Genomic DNA, 19349 nt, shown 5'->3' on the forward strand with positions numbered 1-19349 from the left:
TATAAACGTCAAAGTTCCGCATAGATTCTGACTGACTTAGTGACATATCAACGCACAGCCTAAACGGCTAAACGTAGGCACTTGAAATTTGGAAGGGACGTAGCTTAGGTACCGTAGAGGTGCACTAAGAAAGGAATTCCCGAAATTCCCACGGGAAAGGGAATTACCGGGAAAATCCTTTTGTATGAAAAATCTAAACCGCTTAAGTTGGACGATTGAAATTTGGCATGCAGGTACCTTAGTAAACTTAAAGCTTAGTTACAACAGGATATTGCAAAATTCCCACGGGAACGGGAGTTAGCGGGAAAAAACATTTGTATGAAAAAATTTAAGCCGCGTAAGATAGATGAAGGGGGTAAAACGGGATCCACGCGTACGAAGTCGCGGGCGACCGCTAGTAATGTATAATGTTACCTGGCGCGTGGTGGTGGTGCGGCGTGTGCGGCTGGTGGTCGGGCGGGCGGAAGGCGGGCGCCGGCGAGAACGGGCCCGCGCCCGCGCCGCCGCCGCCGCCGCCGCCGCTGGGAGGCGTCGACCTGAAGGAAATACACCGTATTATAAACTGTTCTACGTATGATGTGTTCCTGGGTTTAATTTCATTCTCTGGGGTCCATAACGTCCCTTATTGAAAAGGAAGTAGGGTTTCGGCAACAAGCCCCAGCTCCAGTTGTTTCCAAATATATCAAACTCCTAATTTACGAGTCGCTCAAAACAAACACTTTTCACCAACCGCTAGGAAAAATTGGCTTATATGAGCATGGATTGAGCCACGCTATGCCTTTCATGCGTCATTGATCGCTCGATGTGACGGTCATCATCATCATTATCTTCATTTCAGCCCTAGAACGTCCTCTGCTGTAAATAGGCCTCCCCAATGATTACGGTTGGTAGCGGCCTGGATCCAGCGCCTTCCTGCTACCTTTGTGAGGTCGTCGGTGCACCTAGTGGGACATCCTACGCTGCGCTTATCTGGTACGTGGCCTCCACTCCAGAACCTAGCTGCCCCATAGGTCGTCAATTCTGCTTACTATGTTTACTTGATATGACAGTTGACAGACACATTTTATCGAAAACTTGGCGTAATATAATTTGATCAAACTTTCCAAAAGGTGCAACCGAAGGACCGATTACAATGCTCGTTATATTCATACTGCTTAGCGTTTGCACCCTTGATCATGGTGATAAATGAACACGTCATGTAAAAGCACTCACCTATTAAAATTGCTAGGATACATGGAGGGATGCTGATGTAGCTGGTCTAACCGCGGACTGTCCGCGAGGCCGTTACCTGGAATAAAGATCAGGAAAATGTTACAATACATATTTTATTTCTGCAATGTGGTCCACAGTTATACGTTTATCTGTTTTACCTGCTTATGTATTTATTTTTAACATTTTATTGTCATGACAGGATTAACTTAATGCGACAGTAATATAGTCAAACGATTCTGAAACGTCAAGTGGTCATAATAAGAACTAAAAACCCAGTATTGATAGTAGCGCTCCCTGTACTTGTCATAATTATATGGGACACTTCAGTGTTGTCCAACGTGGCAAAAATTAGAACTAATAACCCAGTATTGATAGTAGCGTCCTGTCACTATTAGTGTCATATATCAGTGTTGTACAACTATAGTGTTTTGATAGGTTAAAAGAAAGAAAGAAAGAAACATAAAACATTACAAGGAAACAAAAGTGAATTGAGCAGTGCCACCCTGTCGCAACAGCGATGCCTATCGCAATGCACTGTGGGCCCGGCAGAGGTCAAAAGTAAAAAAAATCAGTTGTGTGATGGTTGTATTCACTTTATTAATCTAAAGTTCTAACTTATAACAATCATCAGCACAGAAGAAGAGGTGTGGGACACGGAAGATGTTAATTATTCGCGAAAACGACGCGTAATCGGCGCGTGATAGCCTGCGACTGTCCGACCGCGGGGCGCGGGCGGCGTGGAGAGCCGAGCGAGTACGAAGTGCCGCGGAATACCACGAGTGTCCTAGAGCTCGCGCGGTTGTAGCGCGATTATTCGACTTCGTTTCGCCTTACAGTTGTCTATTAATCTTTTTTTATTTACGCAGATAGATAGTTAAAAACCTCTAGTTTTAGAAAATATTAAAGTACCAACATGTTTCTTAACAAATTGGTATACTTTTACGAGTCAGAAGTCATTGCTTGCAAGCCTAAGGACGGTTGCTATCAGCGCGTCCTAAGTTTAATGCTTTGTTTACATAAAGTTTTGTTTATAAATTGTATTTAAAACTAGTGAATTTAACAATAGAAATCCTGGAAAAAGGTAATGTGTAACTTGTTGTCAAAATTTTAAAGTTATATGGCTAGTATTAACATGTCAAATATGATGAAAATAATTGATAATTTATTGAATATTTTTAGACTTTTAGTTTAGTTCCCCGTCGTGCCCCGTAATAATTTATACGTCATTAGTTAGCTGACAATACGCTTTATTATATTTTGTATGCAATTTCACCCAAGAGTACCAAAGGTCTTGACAGTAGGGGTCCAAAGTTGCATTATTAACTTAGTTTTAAAATTCAAAACAATTGATTTTTCTGTTATAAGCTAAGAAATTCATTGCTCGTTTTCAAGATTGTTAGTATTTGAGCAATGGAATGTTAAAAAAAGTCACGAATGCTGAAAAGTCTCGTCTTGTGTACCAACATCTAAAGTTATCATTAGTTAGTGATGAGAAAAATATTGACATGCAGAATTTAGAAAATAAGAGTAATTACATGTGCAAAAAAAATTGTGAGTGTTTTAAAAAGGCATCTCAGTCTACAAAAGTTTTCAAAAATAGACAATCTGACTGGTTAAGCGATCCTTATATCACTGGTTTGCGAAATTTGCCTAAAAAAAGGAAGTCTTTTTTACCCAAAGAGTGTATTACTTTAATTTCAGTAGAATAATATAATATTATACAATGTTTTACAAAGTATTTTATTTTATTAAGAAGTTTTCCACTTTTGACCGCTGTTACATAGACGCGGGACCACCGTGCAATGGGACCCCATTCATCGTATTCCGTGGCCCGAAGGAAGGCCACAATGCTGGTTTTCAGTGTTGATAGGTTTAAATGTTGTGTAGTGTCATGTCCACAGATCACAGAAACTAAAGGGAGATGTGACAAGGGGGCGTGGCCGGTGTCGCAGCAATATGCCCAAAAACAAAACACATTGCTCGTGAAAGCAATGATGACAGCAGCGACGTCATAATGTAAACAGTTTACATTGCTTACGTAGTACTAAACTGCAGTGGTTTTTAACCTTTAAGTCACGAGGCACCATTTTACCAAATTTCTGTCTTGTCAAGGACCACTTTTTTTTTTCAAAATCCTATGAAAGGGGAGGTCGATTTCTCGTCCACTGTGCGCCGTTTGCGTTGTATTGACTCGACTCATCACGTCACGTCACTTGTTTATTACGATGTCTTCGTGGACCACTTGGAATGCCTCCAGGGACCACCAGTGGTCCGCGGACCACCGGTCAAGAACCACTGTACTAAAGATTATTCGAACGTTGAGTACTGATACCGCAGTGAATAATGAGCACATATTTTGTGAATTTCTAATGCGACACTGAGTTTCGAACTCAGCGCATTAGCTGACATCTCTTTATATCTTTATGGTCATGTGTTATGTATCGTGTGTGGTGTGGTGCACGCACCCATGTCGGGGCGGTCCCGGTAGTGGTAGTGCTCCTTGTCGGGCTGCGGCGAGTGGTGCAGGTGCGGCGGGAACAGGCGCGGCGAGCCCTCGTACAGCGCGCCGCCGAACGCCGCGCCCTCGCCCGCCAGCTCGCCCTGCGTCGACGTGTTCTGAAACATTTACAACCTTAGTAAGGCGATGATAAGGTTGCATTTCAATCACAGCCGAGCGAGGATCGCTTTGCAAATCGACGACTAGTCGAAGAACTTAGTAATGCGATCATTAGGTTGTATTTCATTCACAAATTGACGACCAGTCGAGAAACGAATGAATGAAGATCTACTGCTTGAAATTATTCTTGGGGATTTTTGAAATTTTCTTGGGAAATTTTTCAATGCGCAGTGATTGCCATTGATGATTATTTGCCACTGAGTGATAGCCTAGCAATTTCTATTCTATTCTATGTGAGAGAGGGGCGCGGCGACTATTTGTAGCTTAGCTCAGGGAAATTTAGTCAAATGAAGCTTTTCCCCGCAGAGCAACGTGCATTATACGTTCGTTTCAGCCAAATGACGTCCACTGCTGGACAAAGACCTACCCCAAGGTTTCCCATATCGACCGGTTCTTCCAGCGACCTTCACTAGATTGTCAATCCATCTAGTGAGGGGCCTGCTCATGATACGTCTTTCGGCCCGTGGTTGCCACTCTAGAACTTTTCTGTCCCAACGGCCATCAGCACTACGAGCTTCAGTCAGCATTCTGCATACAGGCTTATTAAACTGCAAGTCTTTCTGGCCCACCCTGTATCATCTGGATCACTTAATATGCCTTGGTCCGATGAGGACAGATGGTACCGACCTTGGTGTAGTCCTCCAGCGAGTCGTCGCTGTGGCTGGGCGGCTGCAGGTCGGCGCTGAGCGGCGAGGCGGGCGCGGGCGGCTCGAAGTCCAGCGTGATGGCGGGCGAGGGCGCCGGCGAGCCATGTCGGCCGAGCTGAGTGGTGACCGACCTTGGTGTAGTCCTCCAGCGAGTCGTCGCTGTGGCTGGGCGGCTGCAGGTCGGCGCTGAGCGGCGAGGCGGGCGCGGGCGGCTCGAAGTCCAGCGTGATGGCGGGCGAGGGCGCCGGCGAGCCATGTCGGCCGAGCTGAGTGGTGACCGACCTTGGTGTAGTCCTCCAGCGAGTCGTCGCTGTGGCTGGGCGGCTGCAGGTCGGCGCTGAGCGGCGAGGCGGGCGCGGGCGGCTCGAAGTCCAGCGTGATGGCGGGCGAGGGCGCCGGCGAGCCCATGCCCGCGCCCATGTCGGCCGGCAGCTCGGCCGCGAAGCCCGAGCCCGAGCCCGAGCCCGACGTGTTGCTGGCGCTGCCGCCCTGTCGCACACGCACACAAACATGAGATCACGTGTCACTTGTCACGTGAGAGGAACACTAGCGACGCGAACCCAAACTCTAATAATACAATTGAAATAGAGAAAGGGTCTCACCGCGATATTTACTAAAGTCCGGTCGCCTACCCATCCTTATCGTTCGAGCGATAAGGTAAGGTAGCTTGGGGTCATTGGACGAAATTCTACGTGCTCGACCGGACTATATGTAAGTACATGAGTACAGTACAACTTGACGTTTTGGCTGTCATGCTCAGCACAATACAATTTATTTTAATTTTAATGAAACGCCAAAACTTAAAATATCAAATTATCTAAACCAGAAACTCAACTAAATTGGAGGTCACAATCTTAACTGGTGAACGAGTTATTCATATCATAGATAGCGAACAAGATCTCAATAACAACAAAATAGCAATTTTAGGTAATAAGAAGAAGGCAAATCTGGTGGAGATATCTGGCCGACGGCCAGAAATGAGGGTTCGATTTCCGTGGCCACTCGACTATTGTGGCAAAAAACCTTCTAATGACACAAGCATATTTAGCTCACCACGAGTTAACGGAGGTAAATTAAAAAAGAAAAAATGAAAATGTCTGCTATAGTCCGGTCGCCGAGCACGTAGAATTTCGTCCAATGACCCCAAGCTACCTATCCTTATCGCTCGCGCGTAATTATATTGCTGTCGCGACTGTGCGAGCGCGACAGTAACATAATTACGCGCGAGCGATAAGGATTAAGATTGGACGAAATCCTACGGTGTGATGACAAATTATTGTTAAAAAATGATTGTAGTAACAATAAGTTTAATAATGTTTATTTAGGCCCATTTACTGTTTTACAAGATTTATCACCCAATGTAAAAATTATTAAAGATGGTAAGGAGGATGTTGTTCATAAGAATAGGACAAGACCTTTTATTCCTAAATAATAGTGTAATAATGATTATATAAAAAAGTACAATGTAATTAGTCCTTTATTTTTTTTTTATGGAGAGGCGTGTGATGTATGTACTAACAACCCTTGTATTAATGTGTATGCTCATTTATCGTATAGTATTTAAGTCGCTTCATTGTATTTTATCGTGCATTCAATAAACGGGATTGACTCAGTGCGGGTGTTTGATTATGAACTCCTCATAACGTGCTCGATGACCGGCCTTTAGATTTTTTTTGTGTCAATTACCTGGTTGAAGGCATGCGAGTCGGTGTATGTCGGCGTGCGCGCGGCGGGCGCGGGCGACGAGTGCTGCGAGTAGGGCGTGTGCGCCGGCGACGGCGTGTAGCTCAGCGCGCCGCCCGCCGGCGACGCCGCCGGGAACGGCGTCGTGCCGCCCACGCCCGCCGGCACGCCGCCCACGCCGCCCACCCCGCCGCCCGGCGCCGGCGACCGCGAGTAGGGCCGCGACCCGCCCTGTGGAACGCGCATAAATACATTTGTGCCGGTATGCACAATACTAAATCTCTTCATATCTTATCTTAATCACGTTCACAGTGTCAGCACATTTATCACGTATAGTGCTAATGCTGTGACGTCATTTACCTTTAATCTATATCGTATAAATAGTCACGCAGTTCGTGTTAATAAACAGACTTAAAGCAGAGATTAACAACAACTTGTATCATTCATACGGTCCCCCAACATGGCACACATTCAAATGTCTTGTCCTGTAAGCAAACGTGGCAGTTTGCTTTTGTTTCTAGAATAGCCGAATGTTCTGGAATATTTGAATGTTAAAGTGGAAGATTGTTAGATTATTTATTTAGTTTTTATTTAAACGTGCATGAAGCCCGGTTTCCACCAAGACGGAGCCGAGAAATGTTTTGAATAACCGATGTCATTCAGAATGAATGAAAATGACAGAATGAAATCGGATTGGTTAATCAAAACACAGTACTAGTGTTTTTTTGTGTGCATGGAACGGTTCGGAACAAACTGCATTGAATCTATATTGCATGTTGTGTCAGCCTATAATTGTTGTTGCATTGTAACTTTGTTCATAATTGTAATTTTTAAGTGTACATGTTGTAATGTAACAATGTTGGTAGACCTAATAAAAAAAATAATAAATAATAATAAAAACGTTTCCCCGCTGCCCTCTGCCTTGGTGGAAATCGGGCCTGACGGTGAACAAATGAAACAAAATAATAAAATGTAAGTTCTTTCAAGAAGTTCGCCGAAGAGTGCTTTCACATTTAGGCGATTAAGCAGCGCGACAAACGCGCGACAGACGCACTGCCAAAAATGTCATACTATGTGACAGCGGATGCATGCCTTCACATTATAAAAACGCCGCTGCCACGCTGCTGTCGCGCTTCTAACGCCCTAATGTGAAAGCGCTCACAGGTCTTCAAGTGTCACATCTTTACCGAAACTCAAAGCAGAGTACCGAAATACAAATGAGTAGGTTATCTTCATAGAAACGCACCGAGCGCGGTTTGTATGTGAGCGCGCCAATATACGTATTCGGCGCGCACACATACACATTGACAAAATTCGGCGCAACTCCCCGCTAATCTACGCTAAATTTTGTCAGGGTGTGCGTGCGTGCGCGCCGCATACGTATTGGCGCGCTCACATACAAACCGCGCCCGGTGAGTTTCTATGAAGATGACCTACTCATTTGTATTTACTCTGCTCAAAGAGAAGGGAGAAATCACTTATGATAGCAGTAGCTGATAGGGCTCCCTGCTGAAAATCAGTGTTGGGACATACTACAAGGTGTCCCAACTAAAACTGAGCGGGCGCTCTATTAACATGCATTTGTCTTTTTCTTTTTATTTTAACCATTGTATTGTATTGTCATAATGTATGTTAAGAAAGTTATTTATTATTATTATTATGATATTATATGGCCTGGTATGGGTGTATTTGTGTACCTGCGGGCCTTGCGGCTCGCGGTAGAGCGGCTCGTGCGAGTAGCGCGGCGTGTGGGCGGGGCTGGGCGCGCTGTAGGCGGCGGGCGACGAGTACAGCGGCGAGCGCGCGGCGAACTGGCGCGCCGCCGGCGACCCGTAGCCGCCGGCGCGCGGCGGCGACGGCGCCGAGAACGCCGCCGGGCTCGACGGGAACTGCTGCGGATAAATCATTTATGATATCCGGCTCGAAGGACCACAATTGTTGTGTGTAAAATTCATTGATAAAGAGGCTGACAAAGGTGAATGAGTTTCTTCCGCTATTAATTCTATCTCAGCTGCAAATATGGATTTAGAAATTACTTTTAAAATCCGCTAGTGGTATCTGAGAATCAGATATCGAGTAAGGAAAATAATTTACAAAATAACAGCTAAGCTGCAACGTAACACAGTGTAGTGGTAGTATAAGAATATTAATCATACACGTGTAACCTCATTTTATAACAATATATAATCGCATATTTTATTGAATAGAAGATCAGTTTGTATCCAGACGTTGTTGTTTGATTTCATCTCTAATACCTCCCGTACATGGCGACCCTGCCTGGGCGCCTCGGGTTCGCGCAAACAGTAATACGACGCGGTTAACTAAATTGAGAGTGGATTTTTTTAACATGTAACTGGTGAGATTTATTAAAGTGAACAATGGATAGATCAGTTGAAGACAATTTCGTGGCCGATTCGGACAGTTATTACAAGTTTATTCCGTTTGAACTAAGTGAAAAAGGATGTTTTTGATTTGGATTCTGTTTTTGACTCCAAGAAAAGTTAAACTAAAAGCACTACTGCGCCGTAAACAAATGTTTTGTTGTCGATATGTTTACATAATAAAGAACCTTAAGTTTCTTTTTTGTTTTACTTGGCATTCTAAAATTTATATTCGACTTTTGTAATTGACTTTTAAATAACATATTATACCTACATATAGAAATAAATAATCATCTACACTTAGTGCCTATGGCCAGTCATGTCGTCTCGTTCTATCGCAAAGAATCACCATTTGATAAGAGCGAGAGCAAAAACGGAAATGGATAGTTAACACTGGCCGTGTGTACTTATTTCACTTACTTATTTTTTACTTGTTTAACATCTCTTTAAAAAATTACATAATTTTACCCCAAAAATGGGGGTGTCACACGGCGCTAGTAACACTAAAGGGGGTAGAGGGGCGCGGGAGGGGAAGTATTTTGGACACAAGTTGCCGCGTAGAAATGTTATCGAACACTCCTTCTGGTTTGTTCTAGCTAGTAGGATTTATTTTATTATTCATCAATAATCAAATTCAGAACATGAATATTCAACTGCAATGTCTGCTCATGAACGCTTCAAACTCGGTACTTCTTTCCCAATTCCATAAAATTCAAAACTTAGAAAGTGACAAAATACTTTAAAATAGGTAGTTGAAACAGACTACAGCTAATTTTCATAGTGGACTGTACCATACGATAAACATGTCAGTCAATTTGACAACCTTTGTCGGAAACATTATTCAATGAAAATATTGTCCGAACCCTTAGTATTTCTCTTCGAAAAATACAATAACACATCGTGAACCATTTTTCTTTCACGACTATAAAAATATTTTAGCGATTTAATTCACAAAATCAATTGCACACATTTAAAATAAAGTTTGTTTACACTTTGACAACAATAGACTGATATGCAAGGTGACATGTCAATGAAGTTTTCAGTTACTGTTGCCATTAAAAGAAATTAGTACCATTAGTTTTCCGCAACATGGCGAGGGTTTTTATGTTCCTGGTCAGGCTATATAAATTTTATTAGTGATGATTACAACAGCACCAGCCCATATGTTGTCCCGAAGTGGTGGTAGGGCAAGTTATATTTGAGACATGTATAAGTACCCTAGAAAGGGCCTAAGAACTGAATAAATAATTTCGACTTAGATAGTAATCGAAAGCGAATAAACTCAATACTTTATTGCTTCACCACTTTAGCATTTAGGGCACCAGATAGGACACAACAACCTTTGGAAGGAGGTAAAACGGTCTCAGTAGTTTATACAGGATGGAAACAATAAGTGATCTCACTCGATTATTTCTAAACTAAACAAGATATCAATAAACTAGTTACTGATCCTGAAAGTGCTTCATGAGCTCTATCAAACGGTATTAATAATAGGTTGCAGAATAAACTGGATATATCCGAAAATTCAATGTTTCCAGCTTCCATACATTTGGTAAAGTCACATTATTTTAAAAACTATAAATGATATCCTAAAACTGATTACTGATTCTAAAAGTGCTTAACAAGCTCTATCATAATGGTATCAATAATAATAGGTTACAGAATAAACTGAATCTATCAAAAATTAAATTGTTTGGTACTGTTTGTAAGAGGTCATGAATCACTTTCAGGATCAGTAACCAGTTTTTCAATATGTTGTATAGTTTAAAAATAATCGACTGAGATCACTTAACGTTTCCAACCTGTATAGATTGAATTTTACCGGTTGAGTTTGGTGGAAATGTCAATGTTTGTTATTTATTAGGTTATAACTAGTAAGTATCGGTAGACTGACCTGCGGCTGCGGCGTGCCGGGCGGGCGCGCGGGCCCGGGCGAGTAGCCCTGCGAGCGCGGCGAGGCGTACACGCGCGGCGACGCGTAGCCCGCGCCCGCGCCCGGCGAGCCGTAGCGCAGCAGCCCGCCGCCCACGTCCATGCCGCCGTCCATGCCGCCGCCTGCACACAAACAACACGCATGTTTCAATAATGATGTATAGGTTAGTGTCCGTGACTCTCACTCGGCATGGGGCACACTGAAAACCAGCGTCGTGGCTTCCCTCACCGGGGGCCACGGCATATGCTGAGTGGGGTCCCATTGCGATGGGCATCGCTGTGCGACAGGGTGGCACTGCTTAGTTTACTTGCTCATTTATTGTATGTTTTATAGCTGACCCACGCTGAACTGTCCCACCAAACTCAATGACAGGGGGGCGCTACCATCGCTCAACTATATGGTTTCCAACATGGCAAAAATCTGAACCAGCGATCCGGTATTGACGGTGGCGCCCCACTGTCAATGTCATCGACAGGACAGTCCAGTATTTTGGAACTATATGTCACCTCTGTCTTATTTGCTTTTTTTTTTTCATTTTACCTCTTTTGTCTTTTGTGATGTCCAATGTCCATGGCAATAAATGTTTCTTTCTTTCTTTTCTTTCAATACATCACGGTCAACATTTCGGTCATGTCAGTCACTGTTGAAAGTTTTTTTTATGTGACAAGAGGCAAACGAGCAGACGGAACACCTGATGGTAAGGCGGTTATCACACTGCGCCGCGCTCCGCGGCCGCGGGGCGACAGACTTAATCATTGTATGTAAGTACCTCACTTTGTATAGAAAACACGCGCGGCACTTCACACTGACAACGCGTCCGCGCGCGTGTTTTTTATATGAAAACCAGGTGCAGTGTGATAACCGCCTAAGTGATTACCGTCGCCCATAGACACCCGCAGACCCAGGGGCGTTACAGGTGCGTTGCCGGCCTTTAAGGTGAAGATACGCTCTCCTCTTGACAGCTTGCAGGTCGTATCCGTCCGAAAACACCGCAGACGACAGTCTAAGTAAGCTAAAATCACAGTTTTTTCATTGTCAGTTATTTCCTTTGTGATGACGTCATCATCAACATCATTTCAGCCACAGAACGTCCACTGCTGAACATAGGCCTCCCCCAATGACCGGTTGGTAGCGGCCTGCACTCAGCGCCTTCCTGCTATGTGATGATTTATTTATTTATTTATTTAAACTTTTATGCCAAAATAAATTTGTACATAAGGCGAACTTAATGCACTAAAGCATTCTCGACCAGTTTACCTTTTAATTTAAGGCTATGTAAATCAAGTTGCGAGTCGTAGAATGTTATCCTGATCAAGTGAGGATTTCATCCAATAATAGAAGTTGGGCCAGGAAAATTCCAATCGTGCTTTACTAATAAGACATGCTTCTGGTAACCAGGACCGTGCTTTGAACCTCCTTCTGATATGGCTCCCAGGTTTACACAGATTGGCAGTCACTAAACAGTTTGTGACGTATCCTTAGGCGATTCCAAGACTGTCGACGGAATGAATATTATCTTGAGGTCAAACATCTCCCGCGATGGAGGAGCAGGAAAGATTCCTATCCAAGATTGAAAGGTCACAAGTTCCATATAGGTCAGACAGTACAATAGAGATGATTAGCGAAAACATTATGTGCTAAGTAAAAAAGTAATGAGAACAGTACATACCTACCTCTGACGATAAATCTCAATTTGAGGGTCGGGATCGTGAACTGCCTGTGAAATGCGAAACTAAACTCTAATGTGAAGTGAGAAGGTGTGTTTACCGCTGTGCTCACCTGGCGCGGGAGGCTGGAAGTAGGGCGGCTCCTGCAGGTGCGGGTACAGCATGCCTGCTGGACTAAACTGAGCTCTATTGTGAAGTGAGAAGGTGTGTTTACCGCTGTGCTCACCTGGCGCGGGCGCGGCGGGCGCGGGCGCGGGCGGCTGGAAGTAGGGCGGCTCCTGCAGGTGCGGGTACAGCATGCCTGCTGGACTAAACTAAGCTCTATCGTGAAGTGAGAAGGTGTGTTTACCGCTGTGCTCACCTGGCGCGGGCGCGGCGGGCGCGGGCGCGGGCGGCTGGAAGTAGGGCGGCTCCTGCAGGTGCGGGTACAGCATGCCCTGCTGGAACTCGCCGTGCAGGTACTGCTCGTGGCCCAGCCCCTGTAGCCCAGACATTTGCGGCTGCATCATCGCGTTCGCCTGCTGGGAGTGACGTCAATGGTTAGGCTACAAAACGATAGATTCGTCGCGCGCACGCGGGCAGAACGCATTGGTTTGGTCGAAGCTGCGAAGAGCGTGTGCGAGATATCACGTCGACATATGTATCGTTTGTTACTATGATTGATCAACCGTTATTTTATTATTTTCGGTGTACAGTTTACTCTGTGCGCGATGAGGTACAATAGAGCTATATCGGTCTATCACAATGCTGGTCAGTAAAATGGTTTGCAGTTGCTAAAAAATTGGGTTATCACTGCATAAATAAAAAATTGGGCTTCAATCAAAGAGACTACATATTATGTTCCATCAAAATCCACTGACCTGTTGTTGCTGCTGCTGCTGCTGTTGTTGTTGCTGCTGCTGCTGTTGTTGCTGTTGCTGCTGCTGCTGCTGCATGAGGAACTGCTGCTCCTCGGGCCTGATCTTCTTGGGCCGGCCGCGCTTCTTCTTGGGCGGCTGCTCGCCGTTGGGGTCCTGCGTGGGCGGCGGCCGCGGGGCCCGAGGCGCGCGGGGCGTGGGCGGCGCGGTCTCGCCGTTCTCCAGCTTGACCTTCTTGGGGCGGCCGCGCTTCTTCTTCAGCGGGACCTCGGTGCCGTCCTCGAGGATTATCGTGTCCCCGGGTTCCGGCTCCATCGTCAGTCTGTCGATGATCCGGCGATTACGGCTCGGTTTCGGGCTCAGAACAGCACTGAGTAGGTTCAATGGCATAAACATCGAAATTACAGCTAGTGCATTAGTTTTTTGTGTCTTCAAGCGAAATTTTTTGTGATTTTGTCCTTTGTGAAATGCCATTAAAATTACTCTGTACTGAATTGAACTTTCAATTTCGAGCGTATATTCCCAGTTTTAAGCCACGTCACCATTTGGCGTCTATTTGTCTTAATTTTATTTAGGAATGAGCTCGTTATTTGAAAGAACAGACTGGGTATGGATTACTCTATATCTGAGTTATACCTACTTGGTCTGAAAGACAAATCGTATCATTGTTGTTTAAAGAGTATAAACATTCATTAAATTGAAAATGTACAATTAATAGTCAAGTTACCTTTAAAATCGGCGATTGCCGATTTTAAAGTTTTAATTCAATTTTTTAACCAGATTTGGTTAAAAAATTAAATTAAAGAACAAAATAAAAATAAATTATAAAGGTCAACAAAAACTTATATTCGATCAATCTAATATGTGCAAAGGGCTAGGATTGAAGACGTCGACGAACGGGTTCCAGCCGCGGTAGCAGTCGCATACTTCGATTCGCAGGTGGTCGCGCGCGCGCGCCTGCGCCGCCTGCCGCAGCGGACTCATCAGCAACGTCAGCTGCTCCGGAGACATGTCCGCCTCGATGAACAGGCTATAAAGCCCGCCGCACCGCTCTATCATAGACAACATGCTCGTCACGTCGATCTCGTGGTCCCCCAGCGCGCGTTCGTACTCGCAAATGTGCACGTTCTCCAAAGTGGAGCATCTGCTCAGAGTGCCGAAGAGCGTTTCGTACTCGATGTCCTCGGAAGTCATCTTGACGTTTTTCAAGCGCTCGGCCAGATCTATGGATTTGGACAGCGACGCGGTGTAGCCGCGGAACACGCCCAGTCGGCCGCGCTTCTCCGCGTAGATGTCTAGGGTCTCCAGTTTGGAGCATTGCGAAAATAGAATTTGGAAGAAGTCCTCCCTGATGCAAATGTTGCTCAGCCGCAGAAAAGTCAAATTGTTCAAAGTTTTCGAATTGGACGTCAGTCGTATGGGCCGGTTGCACCTGATGACGGCGCCGTCTTTCCTGCAGAAATCCGTCAGTGTGACTTTTTCGGGCAGATCGTCTATGAGCTTTTCGAAGCCCTCGCACGCGTCGATGCAGTACCAGTCGCTCGGAGCGTTCGTTATTTTCATTTTGATCCTGCCGTGCATGCAGATGTACGACGGAAAGTAATCTTGCAATTCTAAAATAACATTCTTCATGAATTGTTCATCAAACTTTGTCGTCCGCTTGTTCCACGCTTTGAATATAATGTTGCCATCCAACATGAAATCCAAAGGCAGAAATGAGCTAGTCTCTACCCGTAAATCGCTGCAATTAACCAGAAATATTGATTTGAAGACAGGAGAGACGTACACAACGATCTTTTCCAAATACATAATGTAGATGTATTCTATCTGTTCAAAGTTTAGGTTGGCGACGCCTCTGAGACATTTAGCAGTTTTGTGCGTGACTCGGCAGTCGCGGAACACGTAGGAGAGCTTCGAGAAGTTTATGGTGTAGTGATCGATGTGATTGAACGGCACGTCAACCTCTTCGATATCCCAGAAGTCCCTGAAATTATCGGCAACCGTCACCAGCAGATCCTGGATAAGCGAGATTCCGTCCAGGAACATCAGCGGGGTGTCAGAGTCGAGGAATTCGAACACTACGAAGTGAATACTGGTGAACTCTTTCGTTTTGAATAACTCTTTGCACTTGTCCCACACCATGTCTCGCCTGCTTCGCCGCGGGCATTTGAAGAAGTTCACGGCGAGATTCTTCAAGTATCGGGGGCAAATTTCTATAAGATCGGGCAAGTAGATGTCGGTGAAGGTGATGTCCAAAGTTCTCAAATGTATGAAGTTACTGATGTGTGGTTTTAGCGTTCTCGCCGTAAGGTCCGGCACTCCGCTCAGGTTTAGCTCCCTGATATGATGTCCCATATCTACGAACAGCGCGTGGCAGAAGGTCCGCGCCGTGGCGATCACGCTGCGGGACAGCGCGAGCCTCTTCACATGGCACGGCGCAAAGAACTCCCGGATCCCACTACAACTGTTGTAGGCGTTGATTTTTGACTTTGTATCTAAATAATTCAAAATTAATATCCCTACTTCAATCGGTAGATCTAAGAAATTCATTGTACAAATTTAATAAAAGAAATGTTTATAGAATTTTTCTGTACATGTTTACAAACAAATAATGTGAAATTTGTAATGTCAATGTTACATTGACTTATATTTTCTTTTTACATTTCTCTATAGTTTTATCAGCAAAAAGTTTTAGATACTTGTTTGAAACTTTTTTAATTATCAAATTCTCAAAAAGTATTTTCTACATTCGTGAGTAGCATTATGGTCTCTGCCAATCATAGTGTCTATGACCGCATATACAGAAATGGTTAGAAAGGTCCATTTGTTTTTTTACTAAACAATAAAAATGTAATAGACACCTCTCGAATGCTCGTTACTAAAGAATACATTCAGAGAGAAGTTACTATTGGAAACCGAAGTAATGTAACATTGATAACAATTCCGTATCTTAAAAACGTATTCACTTGCCATCGAACAGGCGCATACTTGACGTACTTCTTGATTACTATCACGCGTCTGTTTTCTTTGTGGAATATTCTCGAAAGCCTCGTGTTGCACCTGTTTGTTGGCAGGTGTGTATGGACGTAACTTTTATTCACGAACACTTCTACCACAACATAGATGTGTAGACGTAGTAGGCATGCTCATATATTAGAAAGTTTGTATTTTATTTATTTTAGTCGACAGCTAATCATTATCTTCTGTAGAAGCCCGTAAATATACTGCTTTAAAAATTGTGACAAAAAAAAAAAACAAAGTGTTAAATAAAATGTAGAGGTGTCGGCGGAGGAGAGCATGCTTACTGTGTCTACAACTCACGCAGATAAATAAATTAATAGAAAATTGCGACGTCTAACGGCACCTTGTGATCACTAGCCCTGAACCTTCCACGAAAATGGGGAAGTGTCATCGTCTTCGGCAGGACGGCATATTATATCAAGTTTGACTTACCCCAGATTTTAAAGCTCATAGCTGTCGCGAAATTCTGTTAGTTATGTGCGCGGGTCACCTGTAATGGGCTCGACTCATAGATGATCAATCAGTATAACTATCACATCCGTCTCCGTTAAAATAATTATCGCCAAAAATAAGTGGAAAGGGTTGAAATTAAATTTGTAAAATTGAAAATGTAAACCCATTCCATTAGAAAGAAAAGTGATCGAATAACTTTTAGTTGGGCACAGTGATCATCTCAGAATCGAGTGCCCGTCTACGTGCCTACACACGGAGCGGGCCCGGGCCGCACGCGCATCTTGCCTTCGTAAATAATACAAATCGATTTCATACTTATGATTGACTTTTGTTCTGATATACAGGGTGTAGTCCGGAATATTTCTTGAAAGTACATTTGCCGCTGATAAAAGACATCTTACTATGGAAATATCAAACAAATGATATCAGATATAGATACCAATATCCATCTATAATATAAAAATGAATCGCAAAATGTGTTGGTAAGCGCTCAACAACGTCTGGACCAATTTTACCAATAGTTTTTTTTTAATGTTCGTTGAAGTCCAAGGATGGTTTTTACGGCGAGAAAAATTCGAATAATTTCCGGGAAAACCCTAAAAACAGCCCTTTTTCACGCGAGCGAAGCCGCGGGCGGAAAATTAGTAGTGATATAAATCAAAGATGTTTGCTGTTTAAAGTTGTCATCCAACATCAGCTTACATACTTCCAACGTGTCACGAGACATTCCACCCTACATCAGTTTAAATAAAGTTCATAATGTTTTGACGGTGGCAAGTGCGCGTGGGCTGGCGGGCGCCGATTTTGCCCGCTCGGGACGGCAGGAGCGGCCGGCGTTTGCTTTCATGCTGCTTGGAAAATGGGCTTCGTAGAGTGAATCACGATTAAAATTCTTCGTTCATCAATAAAGGAAGGGAATTTGTCTAGTACAACTTTATATCGGTTCTGTAATTCAAATGTATCAAGTATGAAGTTAAAAATGTTATAATGACTGTTCTTATATACACTCGACATCAAATAAATCGCACCTCCCGCGACAAGCACTTTCAAACGTATGCATCCCCACTTCCCACTAATATTGACACCATTTAAAAGCCTAGTTCTAAACTTCATGTCATGAAAGGAAAGGTTTTTACCCCAAAGATGTCTCTTTAGAAGGATCCGCAGTCACTTCTTCAAAAAATAGGTACTAGTTACGCTTGAGCCAATTTTTATGGCTATAAAACTGTTAAGTTGGGATTAATCACTATCCATCTGTTAAAGAGGGCACGTGAGATCATTATTTGGTTTATTTACCATAAAAATTAGTCTAATTGATCCCAGAGGTGAGCCCAAAGTGAGGTCTTTTTTCAAGTCACATTTATGGTATATGTTAATAATTTATTTAGAAATGAAATGTGTTTTTCTTTAAGGATATTTATTGGGTTTTCAGATAACACCAATATTGTTGGGGTACCATGATTGCGTCAGAAAAAAATCTTTAAAGTTCACGTCACGGAAGGTGCGGTTTATTTGATGTTGAGTGTAGTTTTGTTTGTGCTTTAACGCAAAAAATATTGTCTTATGACCGTTTCACCATCAATCCCTATTTTTTAAGTGACCCCTATCAGTGACACATAACAGGAATTTAGTTATTATAGGAGTCACTTAAAAAATAGGGATTGATGGCGAAAACGGGCATTAGAGTAGTATTTGAGATTTGGATATTTTTCATAATAGGGTAAACCGACAGTTATTGGGCGCTGCCAATCATTGGACAAAACGCCCTTTTAATGTCCATAAAATGAATGAATAATTATTCCTTATTTAACGCCCTTTCAACTCCATCAATCGGAATCTCTTAGTTGTTGAAATATAAATCCTATTTTTAATTCAATAAATAACTGTCCAATAACTCTTTTAAGTGTCCAATGACTGGCAGTTTACCCTACGTCGTGATATTTATTCGGATTCTCAGTTATCGGCTGACTTTGAATTCGAGTATTTCCAGCGGATATCTTCTCGTCGGAGGAGGGGGGAGGGGAGAGGGGAGGGAGGGCGCCCCCGCCGCCCGCGGGCCCGTCGCGTAGTACCTGCGGCCGCTGTACCTGCGAATCTCCATCTCCTCCTGCGGCCGGCGCGAGGTGGTGTCGGGGAACACGAGCTCGGCCTCGTCCACGTGCGGCACGAGCCCGTTGAGGAAGTCGCGGAACTTCTTCAGCGCCGCGTAGAACGGCACCTTGTCCGCCGCGCGCGGCAGCTGCGCGCAGCGCGCCGATGAGGATGGCATCACCCACATGTACTGCAACACAGGACACACGTCACAGTCAGTCAAAACTCAAAACGTGATGCGTTGCGGCGCCACACCGCCATAATGAGGGCTATCGTTTTTATACTTAACAGTTGGCACCCCTGACGATTGACAGGACCTTACTCTACAGTGGCGCCATCTTGATGAGTGCAAACGCAATAGTCCTCCTACCACCTTAGCGCTCACCAATTGATGCCACTGTCTTCGCTACTAGCAAGTGACAGGGCCTTACTCTAAAATGGCGCTAACTGGTAAGCGCTAAAACGATAGCCCTCATTTCGCCGTATCGACGGGCACATAAGTGGTGCAGCGCCGCTGCTTCGACGTTGCAACGCATTCGCTCCTCCCCACCTCCTCTCGGTGATTGCAAAGACTGATGCGACAGATATTTATACAGTGTGAGTCACGTTAAAGTGTACATATGAAAATAGATGAAACTAGACCTATTTTTATCGACAAAAAAGAGGTCAAATTTTTTTTGAGATTTTTTTTTAATTTTTTATAGATTTTTTTTTCTTCAAATTACTT

The 19349-nt window shown here is 44.0% G+C and overlaps 2 protein-coding genes across 2 annotated transcripts in view; both read right to left on the bottom strand.

Annotated features, from left to right (window-relative positions):
• The window catches only part of LOC114365901 (Thymine DNA glycosylase), a 68007-nt gene that overhangs the window by 10481 nt on the left and 38177 nt on the right, over positions 1 to 19349 (bottom strand). The window contains exons 6-15 of the mRNA XM_028322607.1: positions 18619 to 18812; positions 13061 to 13379; positions 12562 to 12721; positions 10495 to 10655; positions 7917 to 8111; positions 6223 to 6450; positions 4819 to 5025; positions 3678 to 3828; positions 1213 to 1288; positions 415 to 536 (exon numbers count right to left, since the gene is read on the bottom strand). Of these exons, the coding sequence (XP_028178408.1) occupies positions 415 to 536; positions 1213 to 1288; positions 3678 to 3828; positions 4819 to 5025; positions 6223 to 6450; positions 7917 to 8111; positions 10495 to 10655; positions 12562 to 12721; positions 13061 to 13379; positions 18619 to 18812 (1813 nt within the window). The remainder of the gene's footprint in view (positions 1 to 414; positions 537 to 1212; positions 1289 to 3677; positions 3829 to 4818; positions 5026 to 6222; positions 6451 to 7916; positions 8112 to 10494; positions 10656 to 12561; positions 12722 to 13060; positions 13380 to 18618; positions 18813 to 19349) is intronic.
• On the bottom strand, positions 13849 to 15739 carry LOC114365903 (uncharacterized). The gene has a single exon (XM_028322612.1). The coding sequence runs from the start codon at positions 15605 to 15607 to the stop codon at positions 13910 to 13912; it is 1698 nt and encodes a 565-aa protein (XP_028178413.1). The 5' UTR covers positions 15608 to 15739; the 3' UTR covers positions 13849 to 13909.

This window comes from Ostrinia furnacalis, unplaced genomic scaffold (genome assembly GCF_004193835.3).
Source record: "Ostrinia furnacalis isolate ACB-3 unplaced genomic scaffold, ASM419383v2 OfSCF7680, whole genome shotgun sequence".
Taxonomy (NCBI): Eukaryota; Metazoa; Arthropoda; class Insecta; order Lepidoptera; family Crambidae; genus Ostrinia; species Ostrinia furnacalis.

Excerpts from the sequence above, each read along its gene's own strand:
- LOC114365903 (XM_028322612.1), bottom strand. The coding sequence starts at position 15,607 with ATGAATTTCTTAGATCTACCGATTGAAGTAGGGATATTAATTTTGAAT.